The 21,604-nt window shown below is 51.1% G+C and overlaps 1 protein-coding gene across 3 annotated transcripts in view; it reads right to left on the bottom strand.

Annotated features, from left to right (window-relative positions):
• Nucleotides 1-714: 714 nt before the first annotated feature.
• Nucleotides 715-21,604, bottom strand: part of Poc1a (POC1 centriolar protein A) — a 77,290-nt gene continuing 56,400 nt past the window's right edge. For 2 of the 3 annotated variants that reach the window (XM_005074853.4, XM_040739880.1), the window contains exons 10-11: nucleotides 20,430-20,573; nucleotides 715-1,406 (exon numbers count right to left, since the gene is read on the bottom strand). In XM_005074853.4, the coding sequence (XP_005074910.1) occupies nucleotides 1,308-1,406; nucleotides 20,430-20,573 (243 nt within the window). In that variant the 3' untranslated portion in view covers nucleotides 715-1,307. The remainder of the gene's footprint in view (nucleotides 1,407-20,429; nucleotides 20,574-21,604) is intronic. The other variant, XM_013116939.3, reaches the window with a different exon arrangement.

The following is a 21,604-nucleotide window of genomic DNA, read 5'->3' as shown; positions in this document are numbered from 1 at the left end:
TACTCTGCACAGGGCAGGGTGCAGCACCTAGAGGAATAGAGGTCACTGCTTCAAAACTGTAACAATCAGTCTCAGACAGCAGTATTGAGGTGTACAGCTCGGGGCAGGCAGGACCAAGGTCTGACCCTGGAATTCAGCTCTTCTTACCTAGTACAAGGAGGCACCACCCACACTTGTGGTTTATCAGAAATCAACACAGGCTGACCCTCTTGCCAGACTGCACTCTTAGACATTCGGGCTCTACCTGGACCATGCTAACTAGCTGGTACTGACAGCTTTCGGGGAGTTCTATCGCCGCACCCACCCCCAGGGCAGGAGAGTAAGTTAGGGGATAAAGACCTCCCTGGTTGTCTAAGACCCAAGATGCTGAAGGCTGCAGCTCTGCGGCACAAGCCACGCAGACAAGGAAAGTACTCACCAGCTTTCCCAGTCTAGACGTGGAAGAGGGCTCCAAGAAACCCTCATGATAATGGAAACAGGGTGCTCCGGCCTCCACACCCCTGCGGAAGCCAGTTAGGGGAAGGTGGGTAGTACACAGGGCTTTTGCTACCCTTGCACTCCAGCACCACCAAACAGCTGCAAATAAGGGTCCTTGGTCTCCGAAATGATCCTCCAAGCACCCCACCCCCACTGCTGCTGTGACTCTCCCTTTTAGGGCCCTGGGATGGAGGACTGGTTAAGTCTTACCCAGAACAAGCCATTCCTGCAACATCATAGGTCAAATTAGTTTTAATTTTCAGATCCCTCTGTTCTCATGCATGTAGAGAGGAAGAAGCCACTGGCCCTGGTGGTAACAGAAATTAAAGCCTTTGCAAAGGCCCTACCCATTCCACCAAGCTTGTTCCCAAACAAACCCGACTCAGATGGGTCCATTGGGGCTTTCTTTGAGGGGTGGTCAGATGGAGAGAAAATTCTTGCCTCATCCAAGCAATGAGCTACCAACTTAGAAGTCAGTCAGGAGGCTGAAGTGAGGTGAATGAAAACCGAGCAAGGCTCTCTAGACAGTTTGCCACCACCTTAGGACTCTGAGGACGCACTCAGTTCAACTGGCTCCTTTTTGTTAAACTAAGCGTGGTCGCAAGTCTCCCTTCTGTGTGGTGCCACCCACTGGGAGCTTCCCATGGTCAGGTGGGGAGGCTCCAGGTACAAACAGCACTTGGGGTGGGGGAGCAGGAGCACCCAATCTCAGACTGGGTACAGATGTGGCTCCCTCAGGGCTGAATCCCTTTATTTATTTACTCAAGACCCCGTACACATCCCTGGCCTGCTGTCCTAATCAACTGAGCTCCTGATTCTTGCTCCCTGGATCACGACGGTGTTCGCTGCATGATTAGCTGCTGGTTCTCCAGGCACTGCTTCAGCTTGTCTTCTGCCAGCGTCAACCGCTGTTCCAGGATGGACACTGTCTGCAAAATCAAAAGTGTCAGGCTCAGGATGGAGGGCCCAGCCTGCTACCCAAATGCCAGGTGCCTCCCCCCCCCAACAGGCTGTGGCGGCCTTTCATGCCTTCTGTGTGCATCTCTGGAGTTTGCGGGCAGGAAAGCGATGCTTGAGGGGAGGCAGATGGCAGATCTCACAGCCCTCAGTCATTCCCACAAGATAACCATGGCACAGGAAACTTTGACCCTGTGTATCACCAGAGACCACGGAGCACCTGTCTGGGAAGGAAGTTGCCCCAAAATGATGACACTTCTTCCCCTGGGTCCTGCCCAGGACACGGCCCTCCCTCTGTGCTGAGGGCACTCTTCCCAAAGCTGGGAAGTTGAGTCCCCTGAGCCTAGACGGTGGGTGCTCCACTTGTGTGGGTCCTATGAGGACAGAGTGAGACAGTGCCACCTGGGGGTGACGATGAGGGTGACACTGGCAAGTGACAATGCCACATTGATCCACTTACTTCCACACACCCAGCACGAAGGTTGCCTATGGATCCAGTCCCCTGAGGCTGTGTGTACTTCATGGACCAAGTCTAGTCTTGCAGACAGGGCTCCCACAAAGGTGGGGCAAATCTGTCTATTTCCTCTGGCTTCAGGCAGTGTCAGTAGTGGGCAACTTCTCAGAGGGCCTGAGCCCTAGCAGCCTGTCCCACCAATCACACCTTCCCTAACCCTTGCTAGGATGACCCATGCTCAGCTGGCCATTTCGTTTCCACCATTGAGGGTTGCTGAGTGCCCACTGCATCATGAAGCCACACGAGCCACTGGGAATAAGGTCACTGCAGACAAGGTCACCGTGAGCGCAGCAGGCTCGCTTCCCACAGGCACTAGGAAGGTCATGATGCCTTTTAAGAGAGAATGTTCCATTCCCTGAGGTTCCATGAAGGCTCAAACTTGATCCAGAAGAGAGCTTCCATGCACTTGATAACATGGAGACATTTTGGGAGAGTTTCCCCTCCAGTGCAACTGTAAATTGTCACAGCGTGCTGTGTAGATGTCAGTTGTCACAGAGGGTGCTCTGTGGATGGGAGGACTCTGCACTCTAGGTCACAGGACAGAACCTGAAAGATCACTGCCTTGGAACATGAACTAGCCATCCAGAGGTGGAGCTAAGCTGAAAGATCTCATCACATCCCCAAGTTGGCTAGTCAGCCAGGAATGGGTCTGCATCTCGTAAAAGTGGCAGTGGAAACAGCCCCCGGCTGGCCGGAGTGGCATTCCTGGAAGTTTCCATTGGCTGCTGTGAAACTCACACTGCCAAAATCATTTTTCTTCCAGATCCTTTCCAACAGACAGTCGGGACTCAAGGCCACAGTGGGGGAGCCTGGCTGGTGGCATTTCCTTTTCTGCCTGTTTTTTTCCCCTTCCTTTTAAAATTTTAACAGGAACCCAATTTCCAATGCAGAGACTGTGGACTCAGAAAACAAGGGATGTTGGACCAATGGCAATACTGGGGGCCTCCACTTGGTTGCCTGGGAGGGAGGCCCATACTTTAGCCGAGCAGGAGTGTGGTCATCAAATGTGTTCATATTAGAATAAACAGAATAGAAAAGCATCCTCTGTTTCACAGCCACTCGCTAAAGGAGGGTGCTGGGTGCACCAGGGACCCTGTCTTCCCAGTTCTAAAGGGGGCTCCTTCCTTGCTTTGTAGCCTCGATGTATGTACTCCAAACTAACCTCAAACTCACAGCTGTCCTCCTGCCTCAGCCTTCCCACTGCGGGGATGGTGGACAAGTACAGCATGCCTGGCCAGGGCCCCTCGCACCTGGAGCTCCCCGCTACTGTTCTTAGTTCACTCCCTGCCAGGAAAGCTTCAAGAGTCACGCCATCTTCGTGTTTGGATACACTTTCCCTGTCCGTTCTGCCAAGGGGTCAGGTTAGTGTGTTTTGAGCCCTAAGGATGGGCTTGGACAGGAGGGGCTTTCTAGGTATCTGTACATTAGAATGCTGCCTAGCACTCTCGGTGTCACATCCCCTCAATGACCCTACTCTAATAGAGCACACAAGTTCATTTCCACAGAACCAATGATCCCCGTGACAGAGCTGGGCCTGGGAACCATGTTCTTGACTTCCACTATAGTATCTTACATTAATTTGGACTGCATTCCTCCCAGAAAAATTCAAGTTTCTTTTTCCTTTGTTTTGGGACAAGGTCCCCTGTAGCCCAGGCTGGCCTTGAACTCACTATAAAGCTGAGGATGGCCTTGCACTTTTTTCCTGCCTCCCCTTCTTAGTGCTGTGATCATAGGCACACATGAGTCACCAAACCCTATTAGTGCCCAGTTTGGGGCTGGGTATCAGATCCAGGCTGTGTGCCTGCTAGACACACGCACTCTACCAACTCAGCTACACCTCCAGTGCACGCTATGCTTTCCCTCCACAGAGAAGAGGCGTTTCCCAGCAATGGAAAGGCCCCACCAGCGCATCTGCGTAGCAGGTTAGACACGACCAGCCTGATGATGCAGTTAAGGAAGGCCCTGGCAGGGGTCTGCATAGGTCATAGCACTGCAATGCAGGACAGGTCACCACTGTGCCAGACCTAGACGGGGAGGGAAAGAGAACATCTGCGGTGACATGTAGGACATCTGGGGCATGCCTAGTAAGGACTAACCTTAGGCTACTTCATGTGGCCTTTTCATAATGTGACTTTTACCTGTGACGAGCACACGTCTTTACCAGTGTTGGGCACTCTGAAGGCTTAGTAAATATGTACTGTCTCAGTGTCCAGAGGACACAAGCAGTTGCTGTCCCCTCTTACTGCCCAGTGTCCATGTAGGGAGCCTACTCACAGGGTCCTACCCTGGGGATTCTTCTGTCACAGAGGGTCTGGTCTGGAGGGCTAGGAAGTAAGGCCACACCTTTCCCTCAGATTGTGAGTGGGACTTAAAAGGCAGCATTAGGAGTCTACTCCATAGCCCTATGAAGTGTCAGTAGTGGGCAACTTTCTACAAAGCCAGATGAGAACTAGCCTTTCAGGCTCTCCAGTGACCCACATTGTCTCTCAACTTGTTCTGGCCAGAAGAGCAGAACCCTAGCCCAGTCCCTCAAAGGGACCTGTGTCAGGTCAGGTTGCAGGTGCCCAAGGGGGAGAGCACATGTCACAACAACTTCCAGCCCCAATGTCCAAACACATTGCTCAGGGCTACCCAGCAGCCCCATCACATACCAGATAACACTGGGACACACTTTCCATATTACAGCTGGCCCTTCCCCAAACCCAGGCAAGGATCTTCTTTTTTGCCTAAACACTTAGGTTTGGAATTATGATAGAAGAAAAGATAAATGTTAGAGTTGATGAGATGGCTCCCCAGATAAACACACTTGCCACAAAAGACTGACATTCTGAGTTTGATCCTCAGAATCCATGGTTAAAGGACAGAATCAAATGCCCAGAGTTGTCCTCTGACCCTTTACATGCATGCTGTGGTGCATGCATGCATGCATGTGTATCTGTGTGTGTGTGTGTGTGTGTGTTGCATCATAAATACACAATTTGTTTTTAAAGGAGCCGGGTGGTGATGACACATGCCTTTGATCTTAGCACTCAGAAGGCAGAGGCAGGTGGATCGCTGTGAGTTTGAGACCAGCCTCATCTACAGAGTGAGCTCCAGGACAGCCAGGGTTATACAAAGAAACCCCGTCTGAGAAGAAAAAAGAAGTAATATCATAGGGACAATCTTGTCCAGGAGTCAGTGAGTGAACAGGTGTCCACTGATCTCAGGAGGCAAACGGCAAGCTTTACATCAGCCTGGGGTTATGCTGACCTGCCTGGCCTCAAGCCTCAAGCAAATGAGGCAGAGCAGGAGCTGAGGAGGAGCTCACCAGGCAAGAGAGACAATCACAGGAGGCTCACTCTGTAGATGAGCCTCAGGCCCCACAGCCCACTGTGATGTCTATAGTGGTCTGAGAAGAGGCACAGTGAACAGCAGAGTAAGTGTTTCCAAGTTGATCTGCACTGCTGGGCAGCTGGGGGGGACAGAAAAGGAGGGGAGGACAGTGAATCCACAAGCCCCTGATGTAGAAAAGGAGAATCCAGTCTAGGAGGGCCAAGGACCCTGCCAGGGCTCAGGACAACGCTAGAGTGCTGCTGAGTCCTATAGAAGATGGCCAGGAGGGACTGCCCAACCCAGGCGAACCGAAAGGATGAAAGTATTAGGTGTTGGGGACCAAAACCAAGAGCAGAGTGACAAGCGACTGGCCCAGTCTTGGCTCCAGGCAGCAGATGAGGATCTAGGAGCTGGGGCCAGGGAGTGGGGCTTCCAGTATGACTCATCCTGGGCTTCTGGAGGAAAATCCTCCTAGGATTGGCTCAACAACGGTATTCTATTTCCATTCTAATTCTCCTGCGAGGGAAGGGGAGACAGTGATCTGTCTCTGGTTGGGGCAACATTCACAGGGCCAGTGTGTCTTCTCTCACTCACAGTTCAGGCAAGTAAAGACATTTATGTAACACCCTGAAGGGCCTTCTGAACAATCTAAAGGAGCTGACTTTAAAGTGACAGCCTTTATATTTAGTCACTTACAACTATGGCGATTCTCAAAGAAGCTGTTACCAAAATGCCAAGCTTGAGATGTCTGGCACCTGGGCTCCCCACCCCAAGTGGCAGAGGAACATGGCACCAGAGTCGTTTTGGTATATGCCTTTCTGTAGCAGCAGTACTTATGAGGCATTTGCTGAAGGCCTGCTAGGATCCCAAGAAAGCTCTAGAACCCCAGACAGCTGAATTCAGCTCCTGCATTGTTCTCAATAGGACCAACAGGCACCTGCACGGGACTGAGCTGGGCTTGGGTATCTCTGTTGGCCTGAGGTAACTGAAGGGAGAGTCTTGGCATCTCTGATTGGCATGACTGGGATTTAGGCATGTGAGAGCACCAAAGGAAGCCAGGGCAAGTTTAGAGGCCTCACAGGTGGCCACAGCGCACTTAGAGGCTCTGCATAATTCCAGAGATGAGTTCTTGAGGAGGAGTGACAAAGTCCAGAACCCTGAGACTAGATCTCGTGCCACCCCCCAAAAGAAGAGGTGAAAAGTGAAAAAAGGTCAGACACAACTTGTCTGGTTGTCCCTCACTCCTCAGGGGGTGGCACATAGCCCTCTCTCCCTGGTCATGTGAGCCTTTTATTTGTCCCTTCTTTCTCCTGATGGCCACCTCCTGCCCTGTCTCGTTATCTCCTCACCACTGACCTCCCCTTCTGTAGTCTTACTGGCCTTTTCCTCTCTGGCCTGGCTTTCTCTTGAGGTGGGCTTGTCCTGCATCTTTCTACAACTCTTTCTTGCTTATTTCTTCTTCTTTTTTTTTCTTTTTTTTGAGACAGGGTTTCTCTGTTTTGGAGGCTGTTGGTCAAGCCCGGCCTTGAACTCACAGAGATCCGCCTGCCTCTGCCTCCCGAGTACTGGGATTAAAGGCGTGCGCCACCACCGCCTGGCTTATTTCCTTCTTTTATCCTACTTTTTACTTTGCTTTTGGGACTAAGGCAAGAGAGCAGAGCATGGTGTGTGTCTGACCAACTAGGATGGTGACCCTGACATAGCTCACCTGCTCTGGGGCTCAGGCTGCAGCTGACTGTGCTGGGAGGGAGGTGCCATCTCTGGCAGAAAATTGTGACAAAATGTTATAAGACAGGTAGATCATGGTGTTTCTCAAGTATAGGATGAGTGGAAAGGCCCAAGTGACACCTGGGAAACTGTCAGGAGGCCAGTGTGGTTGGGTAGGAAGAGATATACAAAAGAAATAATTAATCCCAGTACTTGGGAAGTAGAGGCGGGTGGATCTCTGAGTTCAAGGCCAACCTGATCTACAGAGCGAGTTCCAGGACAGCCAAACTTACACAGAAAAACAAAAACAAAAGCAAAAACAAAACAAAACAAAAAACCAAAGAAGAAGAAGAAGAAGAAGAAGAAGAAGAAGAAGAAGAAGAAGAAGAAGAAGAAGAAGAAGAAGAAGAAAGAAGGAAGGAAGTTAGAGTAGGGGTCCCAGTACCTGTAGCCAGAAAGGAAGGGGAAGAAGAAAGCCTCCACTTCCTGTTGCTGTGTCATTGAGCCACAAGTTTGAGCAGGTACAGTCAAGGAAGATGATATGGTTCTGTGTTGGCTGACGGTTGCTGAAGAACTCTGGGTGAAGAACTGACCCTAGTCACCTGGTCCTACAGGCAGAGGAATTGATGGCACTTCAGAACACAGAGCACAGGGCACGCACACATTCAGAGCCACAAACCTTCCAGCAGCTACTTTCTCCCACAGGCACCGTCACCACCAGCTATGCAGAATGCGCCTCTTGTGGAATTTGGAGCCTGAAGGACTACAGGACACTCATAGGATCCTTTTGACTCTCTCAGGACATCCAAAGGCTCCAAATTCCACATGCAACACAAAGAAGGAACCCTGGTTCCCCAGGGCTTCTACACACTGCTGTTGCCAGCACAAGTCTAGAAGGGCTGAGTTTTGGCAAAACTGCTTCACCATCACAGGTGGTAAGTGACATGCTGGCAGGAAAAAAGAAGTGAGTTATTGGGCGTGAGGCAGGCCAGCCACTCCTCTCAGACACATGGCTAGACCCTTAGAGGGGCTTCTAAGGGCTCACTGCAGCTTCCCTCGGCTACTCCAGTCCCACTCAGCTCCGGGGCCCTTCTTCCCAGCAGAAGCTGCTCACCCTGGCCAGAGCACTTCCCTATGCCCAGGTCTTGTTCTACATAAAGCCCTGGGCCCCCTGGGGAGACAGCAGATTCTGGGGAGGAAAGAAACCTCCTGGGTTCCTTTCCATGAGTTGGAAAGTAGGAAACCTACATGTGGACAAGGTGGCGAGGCCAGGTGACCAGATGGAAGTGGAATGCTGACCTCTAGTTACATACCTGGGCAAGAGGAGGGGTAGCTAGTCTATCAGGGAAGGCTGGGGCCTGGGACACCTTTCCTAGTCTGATGGGGCAAGACCGATCTACTCTGGCTAGGAAAAGGTAGGACTGCTGAGCAGAGGTAGCACTTGGCTGTTTTTATCACAGCAACCAAGGTAGTCAGAGCAGGACCTTTCAAGAGGACTCTGTAGAGAAGGGACTACAGCCACCTGTGTTCTACCGGGCTCCTGCACCAGGGCACCACAGCCAGCCAGCACTGTGGACCTACACCTTCCTTGTTATTCTCTGGGGTTTACCTCCTCTCCTGTCTGTCCCCTGATACCCACATCTCAGCTTCCTAGTGACTCCCTTTCTTAGTTCCCCCTTGATTCCCATCCTCCCCACTGCTTCTGACATATCCTTTTCTACCCAAGACTTCAGACTCCTTGGTGTGACACTCACACGGCACCTGTGGCCCTGTGCGGTATGTCACTACTGCTTCCCAAAGACCCAGTGTAACCTTTCTCGCAGGATTCCCTCCTGGCTCCAGTCCATGCTTGGGGTCTACCTTCTTCCCCTTTCAGCATGTTGTAGCTGTAGGAGAGGTGTGAGCCCCAGGAGACATCACAGCAATTCTCAGTCAGGAGCTGTGGCTCTATGACAAAAGAACAGGTTCCAGACTTGGACGGCCCATGTCCAAATCTGAACTTGAACCAGCTTGTCAACTGGCCTTGGCTAAGTTACCTGACTCAGTTTTCCTGTATGTAAAATGCAGCTTTTGGATCTACTGCAACACTCACTCAACAGTTCACGTTCATCCAGTCACTGCTGGGCTGCAACTAGGGTGCACTGTGGGCAACATGAGGCCGCTAGCTCCCACCCTGGCTGAGCTTCGGAACAGTGGGGAAATCCTGGTCACAGATGGGACTCAATGAAGTGTGGTCCATCCTGGGAGGGTCTGAGCCACTGGGATGCATGGTAGTCTGTGGCTTCTTATAGCTCCCTCCTTTTAATCATTTCCAGGACTGTGGCTGATTTGGGCTCCCCAGGAACCTCCCCCCCAACACAGGATTCAATTATTAGAGTCTAAGGGGTGCCAGCTGCCCTTGGTCAGAGCAAATGGGCACAGCCACCCTGGCACACACCAGTGTGAGCAGGAGCAGCAGGTCTGGGGAATGCTCTGGGCTGGCCATTGGCTTCAAGAATCTGACCTGAACCGCGCTACACATATCTAACTCCTTTGGTCTCATTTTAGAGATAGAAAATGTGGAATTGATCTCACTGTAGTATGGTTTGACTCCACTCAGACTCTCAACATCTAAAACAGATGCAGTAAGTGGGGAAATCTCTCTCTGCTGTGAGGTTTTGTGAGCTATTAAATCAAAGTAGGGATGCTGGGTATTCAGCCTGTCCCAGCTCTGTTCTGTCCCTAGCAAGCCCCAGGCTCATTTCTTGGTACATGTCCCTATATGTGTGCACAAATGTGCACACAGGAAGGTCTGTCTTAATGGTGCCCTGGCCAGTCACATGTCCAGGTGACTACGGACTGAAGGGGCCAACTTGGTTCAGGGGACAGGCTGGTTTGAGTTCAGTCTTTCCCACCACTCAGTCTGCCTCCCAGACTGGTCATGGTTCACATCTAATGATTTGTTGCAGAGGGGCTTTCAACTCTGGGGGTGCCAACGCTGGCCTGCCAGTCAGTGGTCCAGTGTCTGAACCATCAGTGCAGGGTTTTATATAAGTCTTTTTCACAGATAAGTCCCACGTCTTCCTGTTCTAAGACATAGGTGACACTTAGAAGTACTTGATGGACGAATGTTGAGTCCTGAGTACTGGGAGTGTCGAGAACACAGTTCCCTGAGACCCAAGGACAGCCCAAGTGTGCTGATGAGTCTGAGTGGCTGCACTTACTTCAACTGAATCCCTGGATATGGCAAGCTTGAAGGAATGGTAGGGAAGGGAGATGGGTGGCAGAGACCCATCCCTACCCCCAGTGTGGTCCTCCTCTGCCTAGCCTGGGGGAAACGCCCTCACTTCAGCAGAGCAGGAAAAGGGGGAGACAAAATCAGAGTGGGAGTCACAGAATCTGTGGCTCCTCCTCGTCCTGTCTCAGCCCGGATTTGATGACTTAAAGCTTCAAGGCATGAACTCTGGAGGGAAGGAATGGAGGTCCCCTCTTACGATGACGTCTGCCATGTTGAAGGGCCCAGGATCACACACAGCTGGCCGTAACACCAGAGCTATAGAAATCCCTCAGAATCTCTAGCCACCCCACCCCCAGCCCACAGTCTGTTGCAAGCAACACAAGCTTTTGGCTCCTGGAGCCGTGGGTCCTCCTCTGCTTCACATTATCTCAGGGATAAGGGATTTCTCTGATGTTTGCACAGGCCCCAGGCCACAGGCCCCATCTCTACTGAGGATTAGTTCTGTCTGGGACGCACAGGAAATGCTATTTTCTATCAGTGGATTAGCTACTGGATTAAGGCATTTTGACTAATTTACCTTCTCATGGCTTCATAGCAATTCCTCTCAAACAAGCACAGCCTCTCCTTAAAAGGAGACACTGTGAAGGGCCCACCCCCTGCATCTGTAAAGTCAGATGCTCTCAGCCTCTATGGAGTGTTGCTCACACAGAAGAGGATACGAAGCCACAGTCCTGCCAGTGTGGACCTGCGTTTAGGCATCTTTCTTTGTCAGCCATGTTTGGCCCACCTGGGAAGCCAGGTGTCTGACAGAACTCAAGATAAAGTACAGGAAGCAGCAAGTTTGTCCAGTGGCTCTGCTACACTGATTCTATGCGAAGTTCAACAGAGCTAAGGAGGGGCATGAACCTTGGCCACGTTTTGCAGCTACAGAGCTTTGCTCTGTAGTTGGGAGGCTTGAGAACTCCAGCATAGCCTAGCAAGCTGGCTGCAGCTCCTGCCCAACAGGACAACTGCAGGGAAGGGGGAAGGCATGCATCATCAGGTGGGTTTTCCTACGTTTCCCCTGTTCTGCCAAGTATCCACTGACCCACCAGGGAACATCTGCTTCACTGTCCTGGGTTTTCTAGAGGAATCAGCTGGGCCCAGATCAGAATGAGACAAAAAACTGTTCTTTCCAATTGCCATGCTAGGTAAAGCTCAACACTTCTGTTCTTGCTCCAGGCCCCAAGGAATGAAGAAGGTCTGTGCTTACAGCACAGGCTTCGATGGAAAGAGCAGGCCCTACGACAGCTCCCCTGGCTCTGCTGCAGTGCAACTTCAGCAGAGAGCAGCCCGCAGCCACAGGTCAGCTGTGGCTTGCTTAATCTCAGAGCAGCACAGGCCTGTTGCAGCTGCTTGCCACAAAGCTCACTCAGGCCCCTTCTAGTACTCTGTGCTTGACTCTTCCTTTAGAGGGCTCCAGATAAAGAAGAACAAACTAATGAAGTCCCCTTACCCATCTCTAAGCCCATCTGCACCATCCCGAATGATGGGTCCATGCGTGTGTCTCATATGTCCCTATCCCCAACTCCTGCTCACCATCTTCCAGCCCTCCCTAAGCCTCTAGGCCTGCTTGGAACCTCAGAAGAAATCTGGCATGACCAACCATGAATACTCCCAGGCTCCAGCAGGAACCACAGCCATTGCCCAGACCATTTCAATCTGCCGCTTCTTTTTTTTGGGGGGGGGTACTTTTTGCCACAACCGCAAATGGGATAGAAGATGGAAAGCAAGAGATGTCTGCCAGATCCCCAAGGGAGCTGCCATCCTGGCCCCCATGAAATAACAATCATGAGCTAGTTTTGGAGTGCAGCTAATAAGCTGCGTGCCATGAGGGGGGCTGCATGCTGCCTGACTTGGTACTTGAGGAGGGTGCAGCCTCCCCCACCCTTTCCTATTGTAAAGCCACAGAAGCCTGTGGACTGAATGCCAAAGTCAGCAACAGGGATGGGGAGGAGGAGCTGGGGACCAGACAGACGTTCTTATTTCTCTCGGTGCCTCTACAACTAGCTAAAGGCAGGCATCTGTCCCTACCACAGATTACACAATGTCTTCAGTCCCTTGTCTCCCAGGAAGTAGCCTCTTAACAGAAAGACAAATAAGCCTCTTGTCTCCAAACCCCTAAGCGGCAGGGGCTCAGGCCATTCTGAACTTGACTGTGGCTGAAAGGGTAGCCCATGAATGCCCGTATAGAGAGGATGACAAATCCACTCCGGACCAAGTCTGTGTGGTAGTTAGATGTGCTTGCTAGTAAATGCTGATGTTCAGAGGATGGTTTGAATGGAAATAAACAAGTACCCTCTTGTAAGCAGGATTGAAATGCACGCAAGGGGACTTGCTCTGTATCTTCCCAACAAATTGGGTTTGGGATCCCATGGGAGGACCAACCCTAGGGAAAAATATTGTAACTACTAAAAATCCAGAGTCAATTCCTACAAACAAAAGCTGGTCCACCTGGCAAAGAAGGACATTGAAAGCCCCACAGAATATCCAGGCAGCTTCACCCACAACCCAGAGACACACAACCTTTCCCACTAGTGTGGAACTAGACACTTCACCCAAGTAGCCCACTAAGCAGGGAACTGCCAGGATTTAGCAGGACAGGAGTGGTTAAAGGTTATCTAAATCCTTGCATCAAACAAAAACCCTTGGTAGAGCTTAGGGACCTGAACATTTAGAAAACTCAACTCCCAAGGAGCACCAAGCAGCAGAGCCTGTAGGGCCTGGCTCCTCTTGCTTAAATTCCCAGTCTTAGATTAGTGTGTAGCAGTCTCTGTGAGCCATAGGAACCTGACTGTGACATCACAGCATGGCTGGGGCTAGCCTGAAGCATTGCATGCCAGGAGGAAAAAAAAAAAAAAAACCCAAGTTGGAGCAAGAATTTCATGGCTTGGTATTTTTAAAAAGCAGCAAGATGTGAAACTGGAGTCAAAAATAACTCTTCTGTTGGCTTCTAAAACAAAACCACCAAGCCATTGGCTAAGTCTGTGCTGGGCTGCGCACAGCCGCCTCCCAGGCTCCTGGTCATTGTCCACATCTCCATGCTCTACCCCATCCCCTGCAGAGAGACCCGGGGCCTCACATGCTCAGGAGGGTAACTGGCTCCTGCCCAGCAACCCTCTAGGGTTCTGAGAGTCTACAGAGGAACACAAGGGGGCCAGGGGGCAGTGAGCCTTGACAAGGGCTCTACCTGCCTGCTAGCTAGTTTTCCAGCATCTCTACAGGGCACAAGAGGAAAGAAAATGCAGGTCAAAGCCTGTGCTGCTGTCCCTCAGGATCTGACATCAAGCAAGCAGGTCTGGCAGCCCTCGGGTCTGGCTTGAGTCCTTCAGGTCTTGCCACAAGGGCTACAAATCTAGCGTGGTGGCAGAGCCGATTTCGCAAGGCTTCGTGGCTCTACCAGAGATGCTGCCGCTTCACAAGGCTGAAAGGCAGATGCTGTGTAGCAGCGCAGTGGTCATGTCCACGCTTGTGAAGGGCAACATGGGAAAGTGGGTGACCAGTGGTGCAGAAATGGCAGGGTGGACACTCCACAGACCTCTAAGTGAAGCTTCACCCTACAGGAAGCCCTAAGAAGCAAAGGCCATCCATAGCAATCAGGCCTTTTCACCCTTCCCATGGCTTTTCTGTAGACCCAACAGGCTTCCAGGATGGAGCCAGCTTTGTCAGGAAAAAAGCCTCAGACAAGCTCAGCAAGAGATACGGGCAGCCACAGGACAGGTGATGAGGTTGAACATGATCTCATAACAAAGTCCCCCAAGGGAGACATAAGTGCTTTGTATGCGTCACATTTAGTGAATCCCACTGTCAGAAAACACATGCAGCGCACAAACGTCTTTAATCCCAGCACTTGGGAGGCAGAGGCAGGTGGATCTCTGAGTTCAAGGTCAGCCTGGTCTACAAAGTGAATTCCAGGACAGCCAGTGCTACAAAGAGAAACCCTGTCTCAAAAACCAAACAAAGAAAGAAAAAACAACACAAGAAACACTCATGTTCCTTAAGCCAGTTGCTGTGGACTTGAGACAAAACCAACAAGCTGCTGGATGGACCACACAGCACTTCTCACAGTGGCCTCCCAGACTACTGAGGTAACTCCATTCAAAGAATGACTGTCACAGAAGCACACATCCGTGAAGAATGTCAGTCTTGGCCCTGAGTGCCTGAGTCCAAGTTCAAAGGCCTATCCCTAAATCCCAACAGCTTCATGATGACCTCTGGTGCTCTCTCTCTCTGCAACTGAGACAGACACTGGCATTTCTCAGGCAGCTCCCAGGATCCCTGGACTAGAATGCCCACTTCTTGGTTCCCATGCTATAGGCGATCTCAGCGCTCATTCAGAGAGACTATCCCTGAATCCCAAGAGGGAGACATTCCTCTCCATGCTTGGCAGCCATGAACTGAAGAATCCAGGCTACTTTGAGCATGGATGGTACCCAATTGGGATCAGACCCTCCCTGAGCTCCATGCAGCAGTCTCACAGGGTAGTAAGGACAAGTTCTGTACTACATCAAGAGCACGTGTCAGAGTTAAGAGTGTGTGCACGTGTGCATGTGTGTTTGTGTCTCTGCAGGCAGCCTCAGGGGCTAGCCTTTGGGATCTGATTGCAGAGCCCAGAGAAAGAACTGTGGCTTTATCCTTCAGGAAGGTCAAGTTTGTTCTACAGGAAAAACTTTGGTGGCAGTAGTAGGAATGGAGATCAGGGTATTGTGAATCCTGGACAAGCACCACCACTGAGCTATGTCCCAGCTTTTTTTATTTAAACTCTCTTAACCGCTGAGCCATCTCTCCAGCTCTGAACTTCTTTTAATTATTTATACTGAGGAAAGAGGTATAAAGTCCACAGCGTGTATGGAGGTCACAGGACTCTGAGAAGTCAGTTTTCTTCTCTCACCTTTGTGTGGGTTCCAGGAATCCAGGTTTCCAGGTGTACACAGCAAGTGCTTGCTGGTTCTGCAGGAAACTCTTAATGAAGCCACCCCAAAATTCCACACAAACTGTTTAGCAAAGGATGTTCTGCCTACACTAAGATCAGGACCAGCTGCTTCTTGCTGAAGCCACAGGCTGGGGGGACCCCAGGGTGGATCCAGGTATAACAGTACCTGGCAAGATGCTAAATGCTGGGAAACCCTAAAGCGAGATCAAGCGAGGAGACTTGAAGAGCTGAGGCCTCAGCTAAGCACCAGGAGGATGCTCTCAGGGACTTTCCATCTAAAACAACCGGAGGAGACCTGAAAGGTCAGGCCGACCTGACCTATGAGGATTACAGACAGCAGGAGATGAAGCAAGGGGTCCATACCTTGTAGGGTCATTTCAAAAGTTACATTTCTCTTATAAATGCCCCCCCAACCTCTACCCCTTTTCTAAGACAGGGTTTCTCTGTGTAGCCCTGGCTGTCCTGGAATGTTCTCTCTGTAGAACAGGCTGGCCTCGAACTCAGAGATCTGCCTGCTTCTGCCTTCTTAGTGCTGGGATTAAAGGCATGCACTACTATACCCGGCTCATAAATGCACTTTCGAAAAGTAATGCAAATAATGCACATACTTTATAAACATGGAAATCTCTAAAAGGTAAAACCAGAACAACCCCAGTGTGTGTGTGTGCGTGCGTGCGTGCGTGCGTGCGTGCGTGCGTGCGTGCGTGTGTGTGTGTGTGTGTGTGTTATAGAACTGATTTCTGATGCTGCACAAACCCCAAAGGCAGTTGGAATGCTAATAGACCTGCAAGGCCTCTTGGTCCCAGGGGGCCAACTTGCTTCCTGGGGAGGCTAGATGCCTCACAGCTTTGCTGATCTCATACCCCCTTCCTTGACCTGCAGTGAAATCTAGCTCCAAGGTTTTAGGAAGTTGCTTCCCAGGAGCAAACCTATGACAGCTCTGACTCTTGCTGAAGTCCTAGCCTCTCTCTTTGTGTCCTCTCTCACTCCCACATCCCTCAGGCTTCTGCCGGGTCAGGCTCCAGCTTGTTGTTCAGTGTTCAGTCACCCTGGGCTGCTGCTTTCATAACTCCCACCAGAGGACCCGAGGCCTCCATGCCTTGGCTGGCTGGGCTCCTTATGCATGGCTCCTTAGCTTTCTCAGTGGTCCCTGTTCCCTTTTAAAGCCTGGCTCTGGCATCAAATTCAGTCAAGGAGACGTCTCAGGAATGGGACTGGGTTTCACACAGCCAACACAGAATGGGTTCAGTGAATGTGTGTGTGTGTAGAGAACCATCACTTCTATCATAAGGACTGAGAGATGGCTCCCTTGGGCAGAGGGAAGGTCTAGAAGACTGGAGGGAAGGCCTTATAGTGCCGTCTTATAGAAGACTGTCCCCAGCAAGCCTTGGGTAGCAACAGTGGCAGCACCAGGGGAGGCTCATATGACAACAGGAATACACAGCACTGCTGGGCACTGCTTGGTGAGCTCCGCAGGTGGACACATTCTGTATTCCTAGAGCCCTGGAGAGTGGGTGCTGGTAATAACACTGCATTCCAGGCTTGGAGATCAAGGCACATGAGGCTTAGGTTGCAGTGAAGTCAAACACACACTGAGCCCCCAGGGGACTGCTGATCTTCCTGCCTCGCATTCCAAGTGCTAGGACTGCCAGTGTGGACTAAGAATTCAGCTTTAAGAACTAGGGTCCTACCTGGTGCACACTTTTAATCCCAGAACTTGGGAGGCAGAGGCAGGCAGAGCTCTGAGTTTGAGGCCAGACTATTGAGTTCCAGGACAACCAAGGCTATACTTAGAAATCCTGTCTCAAAAAACAAGCAAACAGGCTGGAGAGATGGCTCAGAGGTTAAGAGCACTGACTGCTCTTCCAGAGGTCCTGAGTTCAATTCCCAGCAACCACATGGTGGCTCACAACCATCTGTAATGAGATCTGGTGCCCTCTCCTGGCTTGCAAACATACATAGAGGCAGGATGTTGTATTCATAATAAATAAATAAAATCTTAAAAAAAAAACAAGCAAACAAAGAGAACTAAGTCCTTTGTAACCTGTAACTGGAGAAGTCATCCCTGTCCACTGCCCACTGCAAATGCATGCTCTCCCTGGAAAGAGGTTTTGTAGGATAGGAGTGTAAGGGAACCAAGAGATGCCATCTCCCTCCAGGAGACCACACAGAAGGAGACTTCCTTGAAGAGAAGAAAAGGCCAGTGAAGCAGGAGTCGGTGCTGAGGCGGCCAGAACACACAGGGCTTTAAGACTAAGCACACAGTGGGGAACATCTGCTAAGGGGTAGACCCAAGGCCAGAACTCAAAGACTAGATAGGGAGTCTGGCTGAACAAGCCACTTGAAAGGAAAGGTGGCTGTGGTCACCTGGCTGTAGTCCTCAGGGCTAGTTCAGCGTGGACAGTTGATGACCAAGCCTCCAAAGAGCATTTGGAGTAACCCAGTGTACCTTGTACAAAAGTGGGCTGAGCCTGTGGCCTTATGTGGGGCTATATGGAACCCAAGCTTCCTCAGGACACACTGGTCCAAGGGAACACTTTTTACTTTGTGGCACCAAGGAACAGAAGGTAAGACCACCATGGATTTGCAAAGAGACCAAACACTGTCAGGTAGGACAAGGGTGTCACGGGGCAGCCAAACACCTAGCTGTAGGCCACTTCTGCTCTGTGCTACGAGTTTCTTACAAAGCTACTATCATACTCCTGACTGCTAACACAAAACACAGCCTTCCATGTGCACCCCTACAGCAGCAACAGCAAGTATTTTCACTGCGATGTTCTTGTATTTTTAGCCACCTCTCAGACTTAATTGCCAATTTTACACTGTGAAGTCCTAACGACCCCACCCTCCCCTGCCCTCTCACTTGGTGAGGCTGTGAAGCGCATACGGCGCTTTCCATCGGGCCTGAGGTGGGTTTTTCATCTTAAAGACTTTGCACGTTGCTCCCATCCCCTCAGCGCAGGTTTTCCAGCACGGCTCCACACACTGAGCTCTGCAGTCCCAAAACCCTGATGGCCGCCTCTCCCTTGGATGCTTCCATCTGTGTGCCCAAGGCTGACATTCCGCCAATGACGTGACACAATGTGGAGTGGCTTTTCTCTCCTAGCCCAAGGTCCAGAGTCAGGGAAAGGCTACCAGGCTGCTTCAGCTCCACTTCTATTAGCTGTTCTCTGCATTCCTCTACAGGACTTACCTAGGGTCTGCTCTCTCCTCTCCCTGCTTTTACAGCCCTTCCTAGCAGACTATGTATCCCTCCCACAGTCTCACTAACCACAAGTCAGCATGGGATACAGGCGTCCATGGAGTCCCCGCCATGCATCTAAAGCCAAAGCACCAGGGGAACTGAGGGTCTTTCGGCACCGCCTTGCCCGCTGAGCCACATGTCAGCTACCCTGGGATTTGTGTGGTCTCTCCAGACCACAGGCAGGTTGCTCTTCTGTCAGGGCCTCCCTCAGGTGTGCTGCTCCTCTGGGCATACTCCAGGGCAGCTGTTACCTCATCAGGGTATTTTAGACAGTAGGACCCACATTTACCTCACTGATGAAGGTCATGGGAAGGACCACAGTAAACACTTACTCAGCAGATACCTGGAACCAGGCATGAGCCAGACTGCAGAGATTCAGATCTGCTAACCCTTACCACAAACATGGAGGCAAGCACCCAGACCACCTGTGCACTACAGGTCAAGGCACCAGAGTTTAGAGAACTAAAGGGGTTTTCCCAAGGACCCCAGGGAATAAAAGAATGACACTGAGTCTAAACCCAGGCTTTCAGAACCTCTAACTCACTGCTCCCAGCTCTCTGGCAGGTGAGAATGGGATGAAAGGACAGTATTTCTCTCAAGCACCACTGTGGCTCCAGCCATACCAGGGTGACAAACTCTGGCAGAGACCTGTGTGGTGACTTCAGAGTCTGGTAGAAACCTGTGTGGTAGCTTTAGAGTCTGGTAGCTGCAGCTTACATAGGTCCAACAGTCAGGATCCCAGGGAAGACATTGATGTTTTATTAATGTAAATTGGAAAACAGGTTCATTCTCTATTTCTCTCTTCTCTTTCTCTCCCCTCTTCCCTTCACACACACAGAAACACTATTTTAAAAGAGTCTCACCCTATGCAGCCTTGACCAGCCTGGAACTTAATATATAGATCAAACTGCCCTTGAACTCATGGACTACCATCTGCCTCTGCTTCCCCAGGGCTAAAATCAAAGGTGTCAGCCTCTATGCTGACTAGTTTTTTTTTTTTTTTTTTTTTTTTTTTTTTGGTTTTTCGAGACAGGGTTTCTCTGTGGCTTTGGAGGCTGTCCTGGGATTCGCTCTGTAGACCAGGCTGGCCTCGAACTCACAGAGATCCGCCTGCCTCTGCCTCCCAAGTGCTGGGATTAAAGGCGTGCGCCACCACCGCCCGGCTACTGACTAGTTTTATGTCAACTTGATACACACCTAAGAAGAGGGAACCTCCATTAAGAAAATGCTTCCAGTCCGGTTGTGGCGGCACATGCCTTTAATGTCAGCACTCAGGAGGCAGAGGCAGGAGATTTCTGAGTTCAAGGCCAGCCTGGTCTACAGAGTGAGTTCCAGGATAGCCAGGGCTAAACAGAGAAACCTTGTCTTGCAAACCAAAAGAAAATGCTTCCTTAAGATTAGGCAGCAGGCAAGCTGTAGGTTTTTTTTTTTAATTGGTATTTGATGGGGGAAGGCCAGTCCATTGTGAGTGGGGTCACCCCTGAGCTGATAGTCCTGGATTCTATAAGAAACTGGGCTGAACAAGCCATGGGGAGCAAGCCAGTAAGCAGCACTCCTCCATGGCATCAGCTCCTGCCTCCACGGTCCTGTCCTGCTTGAGTTCCTGTGCTGATTTCCTTCGGTGATGAACCACGATGTGAGAGTACAAGCCAGTCCCTCCCCCCAAGTTGCTTCTGGTCATGGTGCTTCAGTACAGCAAAAGCAAACATAAGCAAGACAGCCACCGTGCCTTTGATTCAGTGAAAGACACACTGAGTCCACGAGGAACACAAAGGCACTATGAACTTCTGTTTTTAAAAACCCAGTAGTCTCTGGGTATGGTGACACACACACACCTGTAACAGCAGTACTCAGGAGGCTGGGGTAAGGGGATTTCCAGTTCAAGGTCACCCTAGACTACACAAAGTGACCCTGGCTCATTAAAACAAACCTCAGTGTCTGCCAGCCAACATCAAATGGTTCAAATGCTAGAACACTGCAGACATGTGCTTGTGTGTGTACGTGTGCTCACGTTCCCATCAGGCCCTACCTGTGTGAGGACGTCCAGCTGGCCCACGATGTGCTCCAGTGTGCTGGTCAGTGTCTGGGGCATACTGACGGGCTCCTGGGGCTGGTCTTGCACTGACTCCAGACTCTTGTTTTTGCCTGGTGGGCCAGGCAAATTCATTTCTGGCTAAAGACAGAAAGCACAGTCCCTTAGTCTATTCAATATTGAGGAAACAAGGAGAGAGGATCATTTTCAAAGACAGATTATCTGAGAAGCCAGGAACCCCGAGGAAATGGGGAAGAGCAGTGAAACAGGACACAGCCTTTCAGCAGAGAGTCACATGCCCATCTCCACAGCAGAGGGAGGCTGAGAAGCAGGGTTGAGTGCCTGGCACTCTACACTAGATGGGGTCAGGACGAAGGGGCAGGTGGGCCCTAGTGCCTTCAGAGTTCTCCCAGAGGTCCTCAGGGAGGTGGGTCCATCCTCAACTCTTCATTCTGGAGAAGCCCTCAAGTCACCCCTTCTCCCAGACAGTAGTTTAACTTCAAGCCCACGCGCCCAACACCGGCTGCCCCAGACTTCACTAACACCTTCCTAAGAGCCTAGCAGCTGTGGCCCAGAAATGAAAGGGGATGTTCCTGATCCTGCAGCCCCAGATCCCCTGGAAAAACAAAGATCTCTGTGTGATTGTTCTGCCCAGATGGCTGCCAAGAGCCAGAACCCACAGGGCAGGCACAGCTGGCTTGTTTCAGACAGGACTCCAGGAATGGGAGGCACTTGGGTTTTTACGACTTGAAGGGTCACCAAGCCCCTCTCTATACTCAGACACGGGCTTCTCCTGCCCCAGGAAGCAGCCTGCATGTGTTGAGCAGGAGGATTCCCTGAGCATGGGTGCTTGGAGGCAGGTCAGCCACAGTTCCAATGCCTGCAGCTTCACAGCGGGCTAGTGATAGCTCAAGCTCTGGGCCACCCCCAAGTTTTGGTGACCCACAAATGTCTAATGGACATTCCAGACATACCATGTCACCCTAAGGGCTCTGTCCATCCAATGCAGCTCCTTCCATGCCCCTCTCTTGCCTCTGTGACCCGGTACTTACTAAAAGTTCCCATCAGGAACGCCTCTGCTCCTACATCCCTGGGCCTCCTTCTTCCCGCCCTGTTCCTCTAGCCACCTTGTCTTCAGAACGAGGGCTAGAGCACAGGCAGATGAATCAATG

Source organism: Mesocricetus auratus, unplaced genomic scaffold (assembly GCF_017639785.1).
Source record: "Mesocricetus auratus isolate SY011 unplaced genomic scaffold, BCM_Maur_2.0 Super-Scaffold_100691, whole genome shotgun sequence".
Taxonomy (NCBI): domain Eukaryota; kingdom Metazoa; phylum Chordata; class Mammalia; order Rodentia; family Cricetidae; genus Mesocricetus; species Mesocricetus auratus.
The sequence above is the reverse complement of the archived record's forward strand: the minus strand, read 5'-3'. Positions and strand labels throughout refer to the sequence as shown.